Genomic DNA, 18540 nt, shown 5'->3' with positions numbered 1-18540 from the left:
GACAGGCAGACCTAGTGAGGGCGTAAAGCGGCAAGCTGACTTCGGTCACACATTTGTGTGCAGATAAGCCAAGTGAAGAAGCAAGCAGTGAGATGGACCGTGCATGCCCCAGCTGCTTGCAGGAAGCAGCAGAGGGGACCGCCATTGCCCCTCTTTGACCCCGCCTCCATAGCGTCACAACCCAGCAACCGAAATTGCCCCACCCTGGTGAACACCTAGGGCTCCGCCCCTCATACATAACAGGTGCAAACAGACCAAAACATTATGGCTCAAGAACTCAAAGCCCCAGAGCCAATAACTCTAAGCGACCAACAAATAGCCAACCGATCAGATGCACAGTTCAAAATACTGGTGATCAGGATGCTCACAGAATCGGTTGATTTTAGTCATAAATTAGAGGAACATATGAAGGCTAAACTGATTGAAACGAAGGGAAATGCACAGGAAACCAATAGTGATGGAAAGGAAACTGGGACTCAAATCAAGGGAGTGGACCAGAAGGAAGAAAAAAATGACCAAACAGAAAAGAATTAAAAAAGAAGAATTCAAAAAAATGAGAGGCTTAGGAACCTTCAGGACATCTTTAAATGTTCCAACATCCGAATTATAGGGGTACCAGAAGGGGAAGAGGAATAGCCACAAGTGGAAACTTACTTGAACAAATAATAAAGGAGAACTTCCCCAATCTGGCAAAGGAAATAGACTTCCAGGAAATCCAGGAAGCTCAGAGAATCCCAAAGAAGGTGGACCCAAGAAGGAACACACCAAGGCACATCATAATTACATTAGCCAAGATTAAAATGAAGGAGAGAATCCTAGGAGCAGCAAGAGATAAAGGGACAGTCACCTATAAAGGAGTGCCCATCAAACTGTCACTGGATTTCTCAAAAGAGACCTTACAGGCAAGAAGGGGTTGGAAAGAAGTATTCCAAGTCATGAAATCCAAAGAGCTACATCCAAGATTGCTCTATGCAGCAAAGCTTTCATTTAGAATGGAAGAGCAGATAAAGTGCTTCTCAGATAAGGTCAAATTCAAGGAGTTTATCATCACCAAGTCCTTATTATATGAAATGTTAAAGAGACTTATCTAAGAAAAAGAAGATAAAAAATAGGAACAGTGAAAGGACAGCAAACTCACAGTTATTAACAACCACACCTAAAACAAAAGCATACTAAGAGGGTCAAGGAGAACTTGCCAGGGAGCCGGGGCGGGGTGGGGGGGTGGGGGGTGCGGAGCGCAAAAAAAAAAGCATACTAAGAGGACAGCTAGATCAGGAGCAGAAGCATAGAAATGAAGATCACATGGAGGCTTAGCAACAGGGGAGTGGGAGGAGGAGAAGGGGTAGAAGGTACAGAGAATAAGTAGCATAGATGGTAGGTAGAAAACAGATGGGGGGAGGGGAAGAATAGTAGGGGGAATATAGAATCTAAAGAACTTGAGACATGTGATCATAAACTAAAGGGGGAATGGTGGGGGAGGGGTGTGCAGGGTGGAGGGAAATTAAGGGGGAAATAGGGCAACTGTAATGGCATAATCAACAAAATATATTTTTTTAAAACGCAAAAATAAAATAAAAACGAAAAGTGTTCTTTGCATATCTAGTCACTTTATCAATCTGATTTTAGAATATGTGCTGCTAAAACAAATTTGACAACTTTTTAAAAAAGAGATTTCTGGCCCTGGCTTATGTGGCTCAGTTGATTGAGGGCTGGCCTGGGAACCAAAGGGTCACTGGTTCCCGGGCAGGGCACATGCTTGGGTTGCAGCACAAGTCAGGACCCCCAGTAGGGGGCACGGGAGAGGCAACCACACATTGATGTTTCTCTCCCTCTCTTTCTCCTTCCCTTCCCCTCTCTTAAAAATAAATAAATAAAAATTAAAAATATATAGATTTCTGGTCCCCCCCGCAGACATATTGAATCAGAAGGGCCCACATTTGGGATCCATAACTTACATTTTTTTCTTTGTTTAAAATTTTTTTATTGATTTTACTGAGAAAGAGAAGGGGGGTGAGAGAGAGAGAGAGAAACATCGATTTGTTGTTACATTTTATGCATCAATTGATTGTTTCTTGTCTGTGTCTTGACTGGAGATTGAACTGTAACATTGGGATGATGCTCTAACCAACTGACACCAGGCCAGGGCAACTTACATTTCTAAAAAGCTATAAATCACCTAGATCATCAATCAAATTTGTTATTTTAAATGATTACAATGGCTTAACGCTACATTACCCACAAAGTTATGTTGAATAACATGGGAGTAAAAGACAGAGAACTGTACTTGAAGAACAATTAAATAAATCTTAAAAATTAAAAAAAAAAAACATGTTGTGTATTAAAAATTCTAACAATGTGCCCTGGCTGGTGTGGCTCAGTGGACTGAGTACCAGACTGTGAAGCAGAGGGTCACTGGTTTGATTCCCAGTCAGGGCACATGCCTGGGTTGTGAGTCAGATTCCCAATTGGTGGTGTGCAAGGGGCAACCACACACTGATGTTTCTCCCCCTCTCTTTCTCCCTCCCTTCCCCTATAAAAATAAATAAATAAAATCTTTTTTAAAATTATAACAATTTCAACATTAATTTTACCAGAGAATTTAATATCATTTTGGGAGATATATACAATAGATGGCTTATATTTCAAAAAGAAAAACTTGAACTTTTGCATTCTCTGAAATTTGAAGCAGGCAGCAGTTTAGTATCAAGACATACAGTGGGAAAAAATAGAAACAGAAGACCAAATTAAGCAATGCCAATAACTAAGGGCATATGAAATGGCTTTGTATAAACCCAGAATTGATTGCTTGCCCCGAGTTTGCCATTAACTCCTAAGTTTTAACAAAAATGTTTGTTTTAGGAGACCTCAAGAGATTGTATTTGGTTTCAGATTAAATTTGGACTATACTGAAATTCGAAACTGGTTGTCTGTTGAGGAAAAGGTCCTAGATCACTCATGGCTAATGAGCAAAATAAACCCGACATCACAAAACTTCATCGGCAAAAGGAAACAATGAGAAACACATGGTGTGTAAGGAGGGGGCGGGGTCACGCAAAGAAGGGTGGTGTTAGCGCCACTTTGGATATCCTGCCCGCTCGCCCCTCCTCCATGACGTCACAGACAGGGCCCGCCCCCAGGTGCTGAAGACTCCAGTTATCTCTGCGGCTCGCTAACGCCCCGGAAGCTACCCCTTCTCGGGGGTCATGATGGGCAGTAAGATGGCGTCTGCCAGCAGGGTCGTTCAGGTAAAGAGATTCGGTCTACTTTCCGCACCAAGGGCGGTAGGGATGGTGCTGACTATAGCTAAAAGCACTGGGGAGGAAAAGCGGTGGCGGAGACTGCGCGGCGTTCGCAGCCCTGAGTATAGGGCCAGCGGCGTCGCATGGGGGTGTGTGAGAATTGGACCTTGAGCCCGTTGGGTCGGGTAGTAAGCCGGTGACCGGAGCTGAGGGTTCGAGCCAGGCGGCGGGCGTGTGTCAACTTAGCAGGTAGGCGCATAGCTGTTTTGTGGGGTCTCTGGACTGTCCTCTGCGAGGACCTCGTTTACTCTTCCAGTTGTCTGCGGCTAGGCTGCTCAGGCTCTATCCTGGCCAATCGGCGTCTAGTATAGTCTGTGTTGCCCCTGTAGTATAGCCCGATCAGCCAATGAGAAGACAGGCGGTAGCGGTGAGGGAAAGCAAGGAAACCCTGCATTGACCCAGTGTGTCCCTTCAAGGACTTGGGAACGGCCGGAGAACTGGCTGCACCCTCGCCCCACCAATTCAAGTGTCCGGTTACAGGCAAGATGGGAGGGAATTTAAAAAGAATATGATTATTTAACTTTATCTGTGATGTTTTAGTGTTGGTTTCCCGAGCTTCCCCCCCCCCCCGCCCCAAGTTTAGATTGGCAGCTAGAGGAACCTTGTTAATTCACGCGTTAGTTAGTAACTCCTAATAGCTTTTGTTCTGCTCCAGCTGTGGTCTCGAACTTAAATAGGGGAGGTACAATTGGATATAAAGGAACACAACTTACACTTTTGTAGTTGGCTTAAACGATCTTTTTCAACTCTTGAGAGTGTGTTACTAATTTTGATACGAGAAGTGCATTCCCCTTTGCACAAGTATATCTTTAAAAGACCTTTTCTTAAAGTTGTGCCAGTCTAAAATAAAATCCTAGATCCCAGTCTTGGTCTCATTGCAATGACTGACCCTCACACGTTCATTGGGTATTTGAGTGTTAATTAAAGATTCTGTGAGAATAAGGTGAACATCTAACAAAGAACTGGTATCCATAATATATAGCCCAATTTAAAAGTGGATAAAAACAAGGATACTGCACAAAAGAAGATATCCAAATGAGCAATAAGCCTGTGAAAAGATGCTCAATATCATTACTTACCAGGAATATACAAATGAAAAACCAAAAGTACTACTACACCAACCTAATGATTAAAATTAAAATAACTGACAGTACCAAATGATGTTAATATGAAGCACCTGAAATCCTCATATATTGCTGGTAGGAGAATATAAAATGATACAGCCACTTTGTTTTATCGGTTTCCAATAATTAAATATACCTTCCCTTTGACCTGTCAAATCTACTCATAGATTTACACCCAAGAGAAATTAGTGTATATTCTATATAAAAAAGACTTACATGAAAGTGTTCATAGCCACTTTATCCATAATAACCACCAAACTGGAAACAATCCAAATGTCCATTAGCAGGATAAACAAATTGTGGTAGATCTGTTAAAATGGAATAGTACACAGTAATAATAAAGAACTAACTACTGATATTTTTTTTAAAAGAAAGGTACTATGAGGTATACAATAAGGAGTGGTCTGTCTCCTAACAGCTACAGTGACTTTGACTAAGATACTCATAATACAAAGCAGTATGTGCTGATATTAAATAATTACATATTATGTTAGCAAATTGTTTTGAGTACTTCGGTTCCAAGCCTATATTCAGTGCTGGGAACTACAGTGCCAGCAAAACAGATGTGGTGCCTCCATAGAGCTTGCAATTTGGCTGTAGACTCATATCTTGAAGAAAGGGTAGTATTTTGACCCTTTGGCACAAATTCATGGGAAGTCACGAAGCATGGTGTGAATTTTGGCTGGACTACAGGATATTCAGAAGCAATTTTAGAAGAGTGAGTTACAGTTATTAATTACATGCCTGCTGAATGCCAAGCAGTATATATTTGATGTTTGGGCTGCTATAAGAGCAGAAAGGTGAGTTTGTCGTTTAGGAAATCATTTGGCTGCAGGAGGCACAGGGGAAGAAGCTGGGTGGTTGGATTAATGCAGGGAGTGAGATTTACAGATGAAAATAAGCCTCCAGCAAGGAAGTAGAGAGTGCTGGTACGAGGAGGTCCAGTGAACTGCAGGTTCTAGGCTATTTTCCACTCAAAAGAGGTTTTACTATTTTGCATTCCTACGGCAATGAATGGGTGCCTGCTTCCCTCCCTACAGCCTTCCCAAAAGACTTCAGTTATTCAAATTGTACATTAAAATATAATAACATCTACTAATGAAAAATATTAATCTCCATGCAGTTTTTACTTTGATTTCTCTTATATGTGAGGCTGACCATCTTTTCATACGGTTAAAGAGCTGTTTTCATTTGTCTACCTCTGGAGGATTTCTTACCCATTTTCCTATGCTTTCAAGTTCTATATATATAGCATGGCTATTAACCTTTGGCCTGTTGCAAAATTTTTTTACCTAGTTGGTTTATTAAATTTGGGGGGGGAAGGTCATTTTTTTTAGTGCAGTCCAAATTATCAATTTTTTCCCCTTATAGGGGAAAAGTTGATAAATTAAGATTGACTATATTACTGTTGAAGTTGTATAATGCATTTATCAGGGTTTATTACTCTCTATCTGATTTTTAAAATTTTCTGTTGAAAAAGGAGGAGCCTTAATAGTGTGGGAATTTCATCAATAAGGGCATATTACATCATAGTTTTAAGTGTACAAAAGCAATGTTGAAATGGATTCTTTCCAGTATACATGCATATGTATGTATTAAGTGTGTATATACATACTCACAGGCTTATATACTTAGTTTTACCATAGAAATAGCTTATTCACTCATTTAGCAGATGTTTTCTGAGCATTTACTGTGTTCCAGGCACTGATGCAGAAGTACATAATTCTCTGACTCTGCCTTTCCAGGAGCTTAGCTGTCCTGTAAATCATTGTCTCGTTTATCTATCTGCTGCAAAGATGTTCGGGATACTGTAGAAACAAAGGAGAAGAGTCAGATTTTGGAATCAGGAAAAGTTTCTAGAAAGCACTGATATTTGAGCTGTTTTAAAAGAGAAGCAGTCAAGTGAAAGTGGAGGCATGCAAATGGGTGGGATTGGGGAAAGATTTCCTGGTAGAGGACATAAGCTCCAGATTGAATGGGGATGGAAATGGCATGATGAATTGGGCAAGGAAAAGAATGTATTTCTATGGGTACAGAACAAGCCTTAAAAGGGCTATCAAATGTTTGAGCCTATTGTATGTGAGTTTTGAGATCATAGATAGGGTTTCCTCTTTGTGCTTTTCTGCATTTTTTCCCAAATTTTTTACGTGGAACACATACTACTCTCGTGGCCAGCAAATGCATAATTTTATTTTATTTTATCTTTTTAATATATTTTATTGACTATGCCATTACAGTTGTCCCATTCCCCCCTTCACTCCCCTCCATCCTGCACACCCCTCCCCCACCATTCCCCCCCTTTCGTTCATGTCCATGTGTCACAGGTTATTTAGATTCACTATTTCCCATAGTATTCCTGCCCTCCCCACTGCCTGTTTTCTACCTACCGTCTATGCTACTTATTCTCTGTACCTTCTCCCCCCTTCTCCTCCTCCCACTCCCCTGTTGCTAACCCTCCATGTGATCTCCATTTCTATGGTTCTGCTCCTGATCTAGCTGTCCTCTTGGTTTGCTTTTGTTTTAGGTGTGGTTGTTAATAACTGTGAGTTTGCTGTCCTTTCACTGTTCCTATTTTTTATCTTCTTTTTCTTAGATAAGTCTCTTTAACATTTCATATAATAAGGGCTTGGTGATGATGAACTCCTTGAATTTGACCTTATCTGAGAAGCACTTTATCTGCCCTTCCATTCTAAATGAAAGCTTTGCTGGATAGAGCAATCTTGGATGTAGGTCCTTGTCTTTCGTGACTTGGAATACTTCTTTCCAGCCCCTTCTTGCCTGTAAGGTCTCTTTTGAGAAATCACCTGACAGTCTGATGGGCACTCCTTTGTAGGTGACTGTCCCCTTATATCTTGCTGCTTTTAGAATTCTCTCCTTCATTTTTATCTTGGCTAATGTAATTATGATGTGCCTTGGTGTATTCCTTCTTGGGTCCAACTTCTTTGGGACTCTCTGAGCTTCCCGGATTTCCTGAAAGTCTATTTCCTTTGCCAGATTGGGGGGAGTTCTCCTTTATTATTTGTTCAAATAAGTTTTTCACTCGTGACTGTTCCTCTTCTCCTTCTGGTACTGCTATAATTTAGATGTTGGAACATTTAAAGATGTCCTGGAGGTTCCTAAGCTTCTCCTCAATTTTTTGAATTCTTGTTTCTTCATTCTTTTCTGTTTGGTTGTTTCTTTCTTCCTTCTGGTCCACTCCCTTGATTTGAGTCCCATCTCCTTTCCATCACTATTGGTTTCCTGTGCATTTCCCTTCATTTCAATCAGTTTAGCCTTCATAAGTTCCGCTAGTTTGTGGCTAAAATCAACCGATTCTGTGAGCATCCTGATCACCAGTATTTTATTTATTTATTTATTTACCTTTTGTAAATAAGCAGAGAGGGAGAGAAACATCAATGTATGGTTGCCTTTTGTGTGTCCCCTGCTGGGAGTTGGCCTGCAGGGAACCGGCCTGCAACCCGGGCACGTGCCCTGACTGGGAATCGAACCACTATCCTCTGGTTCACAGGCCTGTGCTCAATCCACTGAGCTACACCAGCCAGGCTGATCACCAGTATTTTGAACTGTGCATCTGAAAGGCTGACTATTTCTTGGTCACTTAGAATTATAGGCTATGGGGCTTTGAGCTGTTCTTGAGTCATAATGTTTGGTCTGATCAAACCTGTTGTGTATAAGGGGTGGAGCTTTAGGTGTTCACCAGGGCCAGGTGACCCAGTCTCTGGGTTGTGACGCTGTATGTGGGGGCAGGGTCAGAGAGGGGAAGAAAATGGCGCTTTGCTTTGCTCTGCTCTCTCCCAGATTTCTGTCCCTCTGCAGCTTCCCACAAGCAAGTTGGTCCCCTCTGGTGCTGGTTCCCTGGTGTATGGGCCTGTGTACTGTCCAGGACCCTGTGGGTCTCTCCAACGAACTCTCTGTGAGCCTGGGAGCCTCTCCTGGCTCCTTGACCCCGAGAAAGTCTTTCCAGTTGGTGCTTTCAGGCTCTAATTCCTGCTGGGGCCCTAGCCTGAGGGGTCTGTCTCACTGTTCGCTCCTTTGCTTGGTGTATCTGTGCGCGAATGTGTATCACAGTCAGCCAGCTGCCCTGCGCCCTCACTGGGTCCGCCCCTCGCCACCCCATGCCAGGAATCCACCAACCACCTCCTCCTCTGCTCCTGAGTCCGGTCCAAAAAAGCGGTCTTTCCCGCCCAACCCCGCTCTGCCACTGATTCCGCCCTTCTTACGGGTCTGGCTGAATGGTTCGTTGTTGTTGGACTTCTGTCCAGTTCAATTTTCACTGTTTTGGCTCTGTTTTTGTTTCTAAAACTTCGCTGTCTTTAAACTACTTGTGGGCAGGGGCACAGTGTTTTCACCTACGCCTCCATCTTGGCCGGAAGTTCACAAATGTATATTTTAATTATCTAATTTTCAGTATACTTTTTATCCTATACTAAACTGCTACACAGTAACAGAATAGAGAAACAACACTGGACTGAAGTCAGGAAACTTCAATGCTTACCAGTTAACAGCACAATATATAAATCACACGACATAAGATCGGCGTCATCTTTTTCATAGGATTGTCTTTGAGGTCAACCCTCAAGATATTTTACAGTAAATGTCTTATAATGTATAAAGTACAAAGTTATTATGACTTGCAAGTAAGATAAACAAGTTAATAATTCATAGGCCAGCTTTCCAGTTTGGGAAGGAGTAAAATTTAAAATTTCTGTTAAATACTAAGTTACTTTATTTTAATGAAAATAAAATAATCTTTTAATGAAGATCTTTGTGGTTCAGTAGATTTTCTTGTATAAATATAGCTAATGACTTTATTTTAGTATTTCATCTTTTTTATGCATTTTATTTTTCCTTTAGGTAGTCAAGCCACATACTCCATTAATAAGGTTCCCTAACAGAAGAGACCATCCTAAACCCAATGGTAAGTTGTACTTCAGATTTTTTTTAAGTGTACATGTATATTTCTACATGAATATCCTATCATAGGCAATATTTTTCATTTTAAAATCGGTTGGACTTTGTAGCTTAGATGAAAATGGTACCTTAGGTGGCATGCAACTAAAAAATTAAGTTATTACCTCCATTTAAAAAGGAAATGACTCAGTAATAGATGTTTCTGAATTTTTAATGATACAGAGTTTATATAGGGGAATTTTTGTTCTACCTTTCTTTCCTTCTATCCTTTAGAATAATCTCCCATGCTTACATTTGCAGATATTGTGAGGAATAATAACCATTTCTATATTTCTCTCCTGGCTAACCTTTTTTTTCATTTACTCATTTATCTATTTATTTCATAAGTAAATATTTCTTAGATTGCTGTAGACCTTAGCAACCATTGCCTAGAAAGTAACTGAAGATTCTGAACAAGTCCTGTTTTTCTCTGGCCCCTCCTTTTTACCAGATCCTCTGTCCCTGTCTTCATTATATTTGATCTTTAATTAATGGAAAATTTTTAACATTTTATACAGATATTTTTACTGTATAAAACTTACTGTAACTCTTGATTAATTAAGATATAGTTGATAAGTATAAAAGTATTGAGAAAACAGCCCTGGTTGGTGTGGTTCAGTGGATTGAGTGCCTGCCTCTGAACCAGAGGGTTACTGGCTCAATTCCCAGTCAAGGCACATGCCTGGGTTGCAAGCCAGGTCCCCAGTGGCGGGTGTGAGAGAGGCAGCCCCACATTGATGTTTCTCTCCCTCCTTCCCTTTCCCTCTCTCTAAAAAATAAATAAGTGAAATCTTAAAAGAAAAAGGTTTTGGTCCTGGCTGAGTGGTTCGTTGTTGTTGGACTTCTGTCCAGTTCAGTTTTCACTGTTTTGGTTCTGTTTTTGTTTCTAAAACTTCACTGTCTTTAAATTTAGTTGTGGGAGGGGGCACAGTGTTTCCACCTACGCCTCCATCTTGGCCGGAAGTTCACAAATGTATATTTCTGCTCAAATCTCATATAAAGCAGAATTCTCATTCTGAACTATTGTAAGATATCTTATTACCTGTGAACTCCACCATATGACAAAACTGAAGTCACTTAGGTTATCTATATGGGTTGAACTCCACTACCTAGAAATTTCATTTTGTAAACTTGTTCAATTTAGTAATTCACTCACCTAATACTACCCTCTATATTTGTTTAAGAACTTTATAAAATATTTTTTAAAGGTTTTATTTATTTATGTTTAGGGAGGGAGAGAAACATCAATGGGTGCCTTCTATATGACCAGGGAACCAACCTGCAACCCACCCATGTACCCAGACTAGGGATAACATTGGTGACCTTTAGCTCTGAGAGGATGCCCAACCAACTGAGCCACACCACTCACAGCCTTTATGAAATTTTATGTAGCTACCCAACTAAGTTACTCTCCAAAACTTACCTCTCAGAATTATAATACTTATTTCAAGAATGACTAGATTACTCAGTAATAGATCATGCAAAATAGTATTTTAAGACATCCAAACAATTTCTCTAATTACATTTTTTTAATTTCAGTATCAGAAGTTCTGAGATCAGCAGGACTACCATCTCACTCTTCTTCAATTTCACAGCATTTTAAGGGAAGTAAATCGCCAGATTGGCTGATGCATCAGGGTCCACCAGACACTGCGGAAATAATAAAAACATTACCTCAGAAATATAGAAGGAAACCTATGTCTCAAGAAGAAATGGAATTTATCCAGGTATATTGTTGATCTTTATCACAATATTGTGCAAAACAACTTAACATTTTTAGCAGTTGGAATTTCATGTCCTGATTTTCATGCCTCTCCCATTGTCTTGTCACGGTCTGTCCATAGCGAAGACACAGATGGTCTGATATGCCAGGACTATGAGAAATAAACTGTGTCCGAGCCCTCAATTAATGTGCATGAAAGAATATATGTGTAGAAGTATGATATTTAGAAGCAACAGATATAACCACATGAAAAAGCTCTTTAGGGTTCGTGGTAATTTTTCAGAGTATAATGATCTAGGTCAACCTTGAGTCCCTTCCAGATTTGAAATTACTTATTACATTTCTATGAGTGCCCACAAGCAATGGAAAAATCCCAAAATTATTTTTAAAAAACTAAAGATCATTTGCTTATGATAGTGTAAATTTGTATAGTGGCTATGAAGACATTTTTTCTGTGAATGTAATAGCTAATTTTACTGTTTTATTTTTTTCCTTTTCAGCGTGGAGGTCCAGAATAATCACTGACAGTGGCTGCTGGTTGTCATCAGACAGGAGGATAGTCTTTACAATAAAGGACTTCCAAAATGACAAATGAGAAATTGTACATTAAACACCTTAAATATTCTGTAAAAAAAAGTATATAGAAAATTTAGATGGACACTTATAACATCTCATAATTTATGTATCTTGGTCAGCTCCTCCACAAGCTTACCTAATTGTTTATATACTTTATCCTTATTAAAGTACACTTTTAAAATGTTAGCCTATTATTTTCTTCTTGATTATTAAGTATTATTAGTGTTGAACTATTAAGAGAACACGATGTCTAGTAAACCATCATAGATTTCCTATAATTTCATTTTTCTTTCGATTTCTGTTTAGATACGAATTTATCAGGCAGAATTGCTGCTTTTTGGAAGTGATTTTTCTGAAATTGGACGAGTATCAGTGAGATAATGTCTCCATTATTTATTCTTGATTCTCTTCATATTTTTTCCATTCACAAAGTTACTGGAGTATAACTGGCTTAACAAGCACATCGCACTCTGAACGAGAAAAATACAGCCAAAGTAAAACCAGTGACTTTGGGGTAGTAAGGCAGGGGAGTTAACACAAAAGATTATTTGTCACCTATGTTTAGAAAAAAATAAAGTCAGTATAAAATCAGAGATAACAGGAATACAGTGTAGGTATAATGACCAAAAATGGCAATTTCTTATGTTTTTAGGGGTATTAAGAAAGTATTGTTCTTTGGTTTATTTTACTGTTTTGATTGTAATAATGTATGCAAATCCTGGTAACCATTAATTTTCTCAAACTTAATGTCTGAAAGCTTCATAAAATCAATCTAAATATTTACCTTGTTAAGGTGATTTATGAAACTTTAAAAAAGATCTTCCTGTGCCAAGAGTATATATTACTGTGAAAATAAAGTCTCATAAAGTGAAATAAATTTTCTTCCACACCTGTATAGATTTCTAGAATATGCTTTAAAGAAGCCATCCCTAGCCCTGGCCAGGTAGCTTAGTTGGTTAGAGCATCGTCCCAATACACCAAGGTTGCAGGTTCAATCTCCAGTTAGGACACACATAAGAAGCAACCAGTGAGTGCATAATTAAGTGGAATCACAAGTCAATGTTTCTCTTTCCCCTCCCCATCTTCCTCCCTCTCTCCCTAAAGCCTCTCTTTAAACTCAATAAGCATATCTTTGGATGAGGATTCAAAAAATAGAAAAACTAGCATTATTCTCTCCATAGCTTTTGCATTTCAGTGAAAATTCCAGGCGATTTTTGTGTTTTGTTTTTTTTCTTTAAGAAACTGGGTTCAGGTTCAGCTTCCTGTCTGCAGCCTCTGCAGAGGACAGTCACTGCACTCATGGCTGGGATTTTGCGCTCAATAGTTCAGAGGCCCCCAGGAAAACTACGTACTCTGACAAAAGGTGTGGAGTCTCTTGTTTGTACAGATTGGATTCATCATAAATTTACCAAGTCAAGAATTCCAGATAAAGTGTTTCAGCCTTCACCTGAAGATCATAAAAAGTATGGTGGGGATCCACAGCACCCTCATAAACTGCATATTGTTACCAGAATAAAAAGTATTAAAAGACGTCCATATTGGGAAAAAGATATAATAAAGATGCTTGGATTAGAAAAAGCTCATACTCCTCAAGTTCACAAAAACATCCCGTCAGTGAATGCAAAACTGAAAGTAGTTAAACATTTGATAAGAATTAGGCCCCTGAGGTTGCCACAAGGACTTCAAAAGAGGAGGACATGGCTCACACCTGCCTCAAGAGCACTGGAGAGTTAGTGCTGCAGTGGTGTCTAAGCCCTGTGGACCAGGAAGTAATTAAGTCCTAATGCCAGAGCTGTTTCAGATTAAAATGTGCAAATCGCCCTGGCTGGTGTAGCTAAGTGGATTGAGCACAGGCCTGCGAACCAGAGGATCGCGGTTCGATTCCCAGTCAGGGCACATTCCTGGGTTGCAGGCCAGTTCCCTGCAGGCCAACTCGCAGCAGGGGATGCGCAAAAGGGGATACATTGATGTTTCTCTCCCTCTCTCCTTCCCCTCTAAAGATAAATAAATAATTTTTAAAAATGTGCAAATCATTTTTATTTAACGATGTTGAGAAAGTGCTCTGGTTAAAATATATTTTAAATGCTAAAAAAAAAAAGAAAGAAACTGGGTTCAGTTAAATAGTAGCCAGCAGTTTGAAACCCTAACCCTAATACTAACTCTGAGGGCCATCTTTACTAATGCTGCTGCCATGATAGTCACAATGAAAAAATACGACTTAGAGAATTTGCAAGTACAGATGACAAAAAGGCATGTCAGTGGAAATTTCTGTCATAAGGATGAACTCCAAAGGAAGATGGTGTCATAAAAAGAATTCTGGGTTGCCCTGCCCAAGCAGTTCAGCTAGAGCGAGCGTCGTCATGTCTACCAAAATGTTTCAAGTTCTATTCCTGGGTAGGCCACATACCTAGGTGAGTGATCCCCTGTCTGGGCACTCAGGGGAACAACTGATTAACATTTCCTACATATATGTTTTTCCCTTCCTTTGTTTCTAAAATAATAAATACATCCTCAAGTGAGGATTAAAACAAAGAATTCTCAGTTGGCTTAAAGTAAATAGCCTGTATTTTCATTTAGGAGTTAAGCACTTAAATGTACGTAAGATCAGCCAAATTACTTACTTCATCCAATTTTAAGTTTTCCTCTCCAGTACTACACAGTATGATAGAATCAAGTTAGTATTCTGACTTTGTGACAAGCTACCCCAAAACTTAGGGGCTAAAAACAATAATAATCACTTAACTCCCTATGTTTTCTCCAGGTCAGGAATTCCTGCGCTGGTTGGCTAGACAGTTCTACCCAGTCAGTGTCTCTCACAAGGTTGCAATCAGATGCTACCCAGGGCTGCACTTATCTGAAGACTTGACCAACATGGCTGGATAGTTGCTGGCTGTTATCAGGAGGGCTCAGTTCCTCTCCACAAGGCTACCCGAGTGAATTCATGACATGATGGCTGACTTCCCCCAGAATAAATTATCCAAGCATACAGGACAGAAGCCTTTTATGACCTAGACTCAGAAATTACACTTCTGCCATATTTTACTGGTCATGCATAACAGTCTGTTTGTGAGTAAGCGCGACTTCCACCAAGATGGAGGCATAGGTGGAAACACTGTGCCTTCTCCCACAACCAAGTTTGAACACAATAAAGGTTTGAAGAACTTAGGACACACTCAAAGACCAGAAAACGAAATTATACGGAAGTCCGACAACTACGAACCGTTCAACGGGACGGTAAGAGAGGCGGAGCCAGCAGCGGAGCTGGGTCGGGCAGGAAAGATCCCCCGACCGAGATGCCCAGGCAGCCCGGAACCAGTCGGGCTGCGGGGCAGACTGACCACGGTCGCACATTCGCTCACAGTGAGACGGACCACACGCAGGCCCCAGGGGGTGAGGGCTGACGGCGGTGGCACACTCGCATGCAGTGGGACGAAATGCATGGGCCCGGTGACGGCAGCAGCTGCGACGCCAGTGAGGGCCGAGGTGGCAGGCGGCAGACAGGACACCATAGTCCCTCTTTGACCCCGCCCCTGCATACAGCGTCACAACCCAGCAACCTAGTTGCCCTGCGCTAGTGAACACCTTAGGGCTCCGATCCTGTTCCTATGGAACAGGCATGAACAGCCCAAAAGATGGCGCAAGAAGAACTCAAAGTCCCAGAGCCGATAACTCTCAGTGACCGAGAAATTGCCAGCATCTCAGTAGCACACACAGTTCAAGACACTGTTTATCAGGATGCTCACAGAACTGGTTGATTATAGCCACAAATTAGAGGAACATATGAAGGCTAAACTAATTGAAATGAAGGGAGATGTCCAGGAATCCAATAGCGACGGAAAGGAAACTGGGACTCAAATCAATGCTGTGGACTGGAAGGAAGAAAGAAACAACCAAACAGAAAAGAATGAAGAAACAAGGATTCAGAAAAATGAGGAGAGGCTAAGGAACCTCGAGGACATCTTTAAACGTTCCAACATCCGGATTATAGGGGTACCAGAAGGGGGAAAGAAACAGCCACGAGTGGAAAACTTATTTGAACAAATAATAAAGGAGAACTTCCCCAGTCTGGCAAAGGAAATAGACTTCCAGGAAATCCAGGAAGCTCAGAGCGTGCCAAAGAAGTTGGACGAAAGAAGGAACACACCAAGGCACAACATAATTACATTAGCCAAGACCAAAATGAAGGAGAGAATCCTAAAAGCAGCAAGGGATAAGGGGACAGTCACCTACAAAGGAGTTCCCATCAGACTGTCAGCGGATTTCTCAAAATAGACCTTACAGGCAAGAAAGAAGGGGCTGGAAAGAAGTATTCCAAGTCATGAAATCCAAAGACCTACAGCCAAGATTGCTTTATCCAGCAAAACTTTCATTTAGAATGGAAGGACAGATAAAGTGCTTCTCAGATAAGGTCAAGTTGAAGGAGTTCATCATCACCAAGCCCTTATTATATGAAATGCTAAAGGGACTTATCTAAGAAAAAGAAGATGAAAAATATTAACAGTGAAAGGACAGCAAACACAGTTATTAACAACCACACCTAAAACAAAAGCAAACCAAGAGGACAGCTAGATCAGGAGTGGAACCATAGAAATGAAGAACACATGGAGGGTTAGAAACAGGGGGGTGGGAGGGGGAGAAGGGGGGAGAAGGTACAGAAAATAGCATAGAGAGTAGGTAGAAAATAGATAAGGGGGAGGGCGAGAATAGTGGGGGAAATATAGAATCTAAAGACCTTGAGACACGTGGTTATAAACTAAGGCGGGGAGAATGGTGGGGGAGGGAGTGTGCGGGTGGAGGGGAATGAAGGGGGGGAATAGAACAAATGTAATGGTATAATCAATAAAATATATTTTTTTAAAAAAGGTAACAGTAAGCGACAAGACTGACATGTATAAATATACAAATTTCTGAGCTTTCAGGTTTCAAAAAAAAAAAACAGTCTGTTTGTGAGAGAAAAGTACACATTACGTTAACACCAGAAGGTGAGAATCACTGGGACCGTCTTGGAAGCAGGCCACTACAGTGTGTGATAGTGCTTTGTAAATTATAACAGGCTATACAGATGCGGAGAGGTATTTTATACATACAATGACCTAATGAACCCAGACTATCACCAAAACACCTTTGCTAACCCTATTTAAAATAAATTCCCCATATAGGAATTTATAGCATAGCAAAATGCTGCTGATCATGTCGTATGCCATACACACTTGGGAACCTCAAGCCTCACAGATGTACTGTTAAATTTATCTCACTACTTAGCTTACTTTTACTATAGGTGAAGTTATATTGTTACAGTGATGTCTTTCAGAAGGAACTTGGCCTAAGTTATGGGACACTATGGATTGTTAGGTATGACTTGTCACAATTAAGAGACTTAAAAATTAAATGGTAAGCAAGAATGGTGTGTTTTCTGCAATGTGTGAAATTGTCTATGAATGTATCAGAGGTCAGGAAAGACCCAAGTAGTAAAAAAGGGCTAGGAGGTGAACAATAATATTTACGTAATGACTAACATAAACTGAGCACTTTTCTAAGGGTCTTGAAGTATAAAATTATTTAAGCTTTGCAGCAACCCAATGAGTAGATCCTATTACAGAGGAGGAAACTTGGGGCAGAAAGATTAAATGATCTTCCCAAATCATAAATCTAGTGATTGAACATTTGGGCCAGTAGTCAACGCAGACATCCAGATCCAGAGCAGGGACTGAGCTCTTACACTACAGTGTCTTTGCTAAATTATAAGCCTTGGTATTCTGCTTTCTTCAACATACCTTGGAAAATCTGATTCTCGACTCAGAAACATTAGATAATCCAGTTCAAAACTTTAAAATTATGTTTCCCTTGCCCCACTCAACTCCTCCAACACATATGCAGTCTGTCAGCAAACCCTATTGGTTAGAAGCCAAACTGGTAACATCTAATACAGCCATCTGGATTACTGCAATAATTCTGTAACTGGCCTTCTTGTTTTCCTTTGCGCACCCCCACCCTATCAGTCAGTAGTTTGGTCTCTCACAATAGCCAGAGTGAACCTTTTAAAACATGGCCATATATCGTTTGCTCAAAACTTTGCAGAGGCTTTCAAGTGATGTCTTTCTTGTCCCACCCTATTTATTTCTTTGTTGGTCTTTTAACGTTTTATTTACTTAGTTTTTAGAGAGTGGAAGGGAGGGAGGAAGAGGGAGAGAAAAAAGTGTGGCTGCCTCTTGAGTAGCCCCTACTTGGGGGCCTGGCCAGCAACCCAGGAATGTGCCCAAGACTCTATCCAACCAGCGACCTTTTTGTTCAGAGGCCACAGCTCAATCCACTGAGCCACACCAACCAGGGATGTCCACCCTACTTAAAATTGAAAATCCTAATATCTCTGTACCCTTTCCCTGCTCCATGATTTCTATAGTACTTATCCCTATGTATCATTACATCTTTTTTTATCATAACATATTTCACTTGTTAGCCACTCCCATTTGAAGGCAAGGATACTTGTCTTTTTTTCTGGTTGATTTCCCAGTCTAAAAAAGAGCCCGACACACAGTGCCCTCATTAAATATTCATTGAATAAATGAACTAACATATTTCCCGATTTAGAAATTTATGAGAAAGCTGAGTACTGATTACAGTTAGCAGTAGAGCATTTACTATGTATAACTTTTCTGTTGTCTCATTTAATCCTCACAACCACCTGTGATGTAGTCTACTGCTATTTCCACTTGACCGAGTAGAGAAAACTGATGATCGTAAGTCTGTTGCACAGCACAAAATTCTTCGGTTGACTTGACTTTTGTGTCCCTGGGCGTGCTTCGTCATAAAGGTACTAATAAGTAAATATCCCTCCTGACCAGCCTTTAAGAAGTGGGCACGCGTCTAA

General features: G+C 40.5%; 2 protein-coding genes across 2 annotated transcripts; both read left to right on the top strand.

The window, feature by feature from the left end:
- Window positions 1–3138: 3138 nt before the first annotated feature.
- KGD4 (alpha-ketoglutarate dehydrogenase subunit 4) lies at window positions 3139–12292 on the top strand. Its single transcript, XM_037062818.1, has 4 exons — window positions 3139–3245; window positions 9278–9341; window positions 10913–11100; window positions 11597–12292. The coding sequence occupies exons 1-4, from the start codon at window positions 3204–3206 to the stop codon at window positions 11612–11614; spliced, it is 312 nt and encodes a 103-aa protein (XP_036918713.1). The 5' UTR covers window positions 3139–3203; the 3' UTR covers window positions 11615–12292.
- A 638-nt stretch (window positions 12293–12930) lies between these two features.
- On the top strand, window positions 12931–13768 carry LOC118998554 (39S ribosomal protein L30, mitochondrial-like). The gene is given in 3 exon segments (XM_037062792.1): window positions 12931–13353; window positions 13356–13487; window positions 13703–13768. Coding segments are annotated over 2 exon segments (483 nt in total). The 5' UTR covers window positions 12931–12971; the 3' UTR covers window positions 13457–13487; window positions 13703–13768.
- Window positions 13769–18540: the final 4772 nt, after the last annotated feature.

This window comes from Sturnira hondurensis, unplaced genomic scaffold (assembly GCF_014824575.4).
Source record: "Sturnira hondurensis isolate 20B ecotype Veracruz unplaced genomic scaffold, ASM1482457v3 Scaffold0014384, whole genome shotgun sequence".
Classification (NCBI taxonomy): Eukaryota; Metazoa; Chordata; class Mammalia; order Chiroptera; family Phyllostomidae; genus Sturnira; species Sturnira hondurensis.
This window is presented reverse-complemented; position numbering and strand designations above follow the sequence as displayed.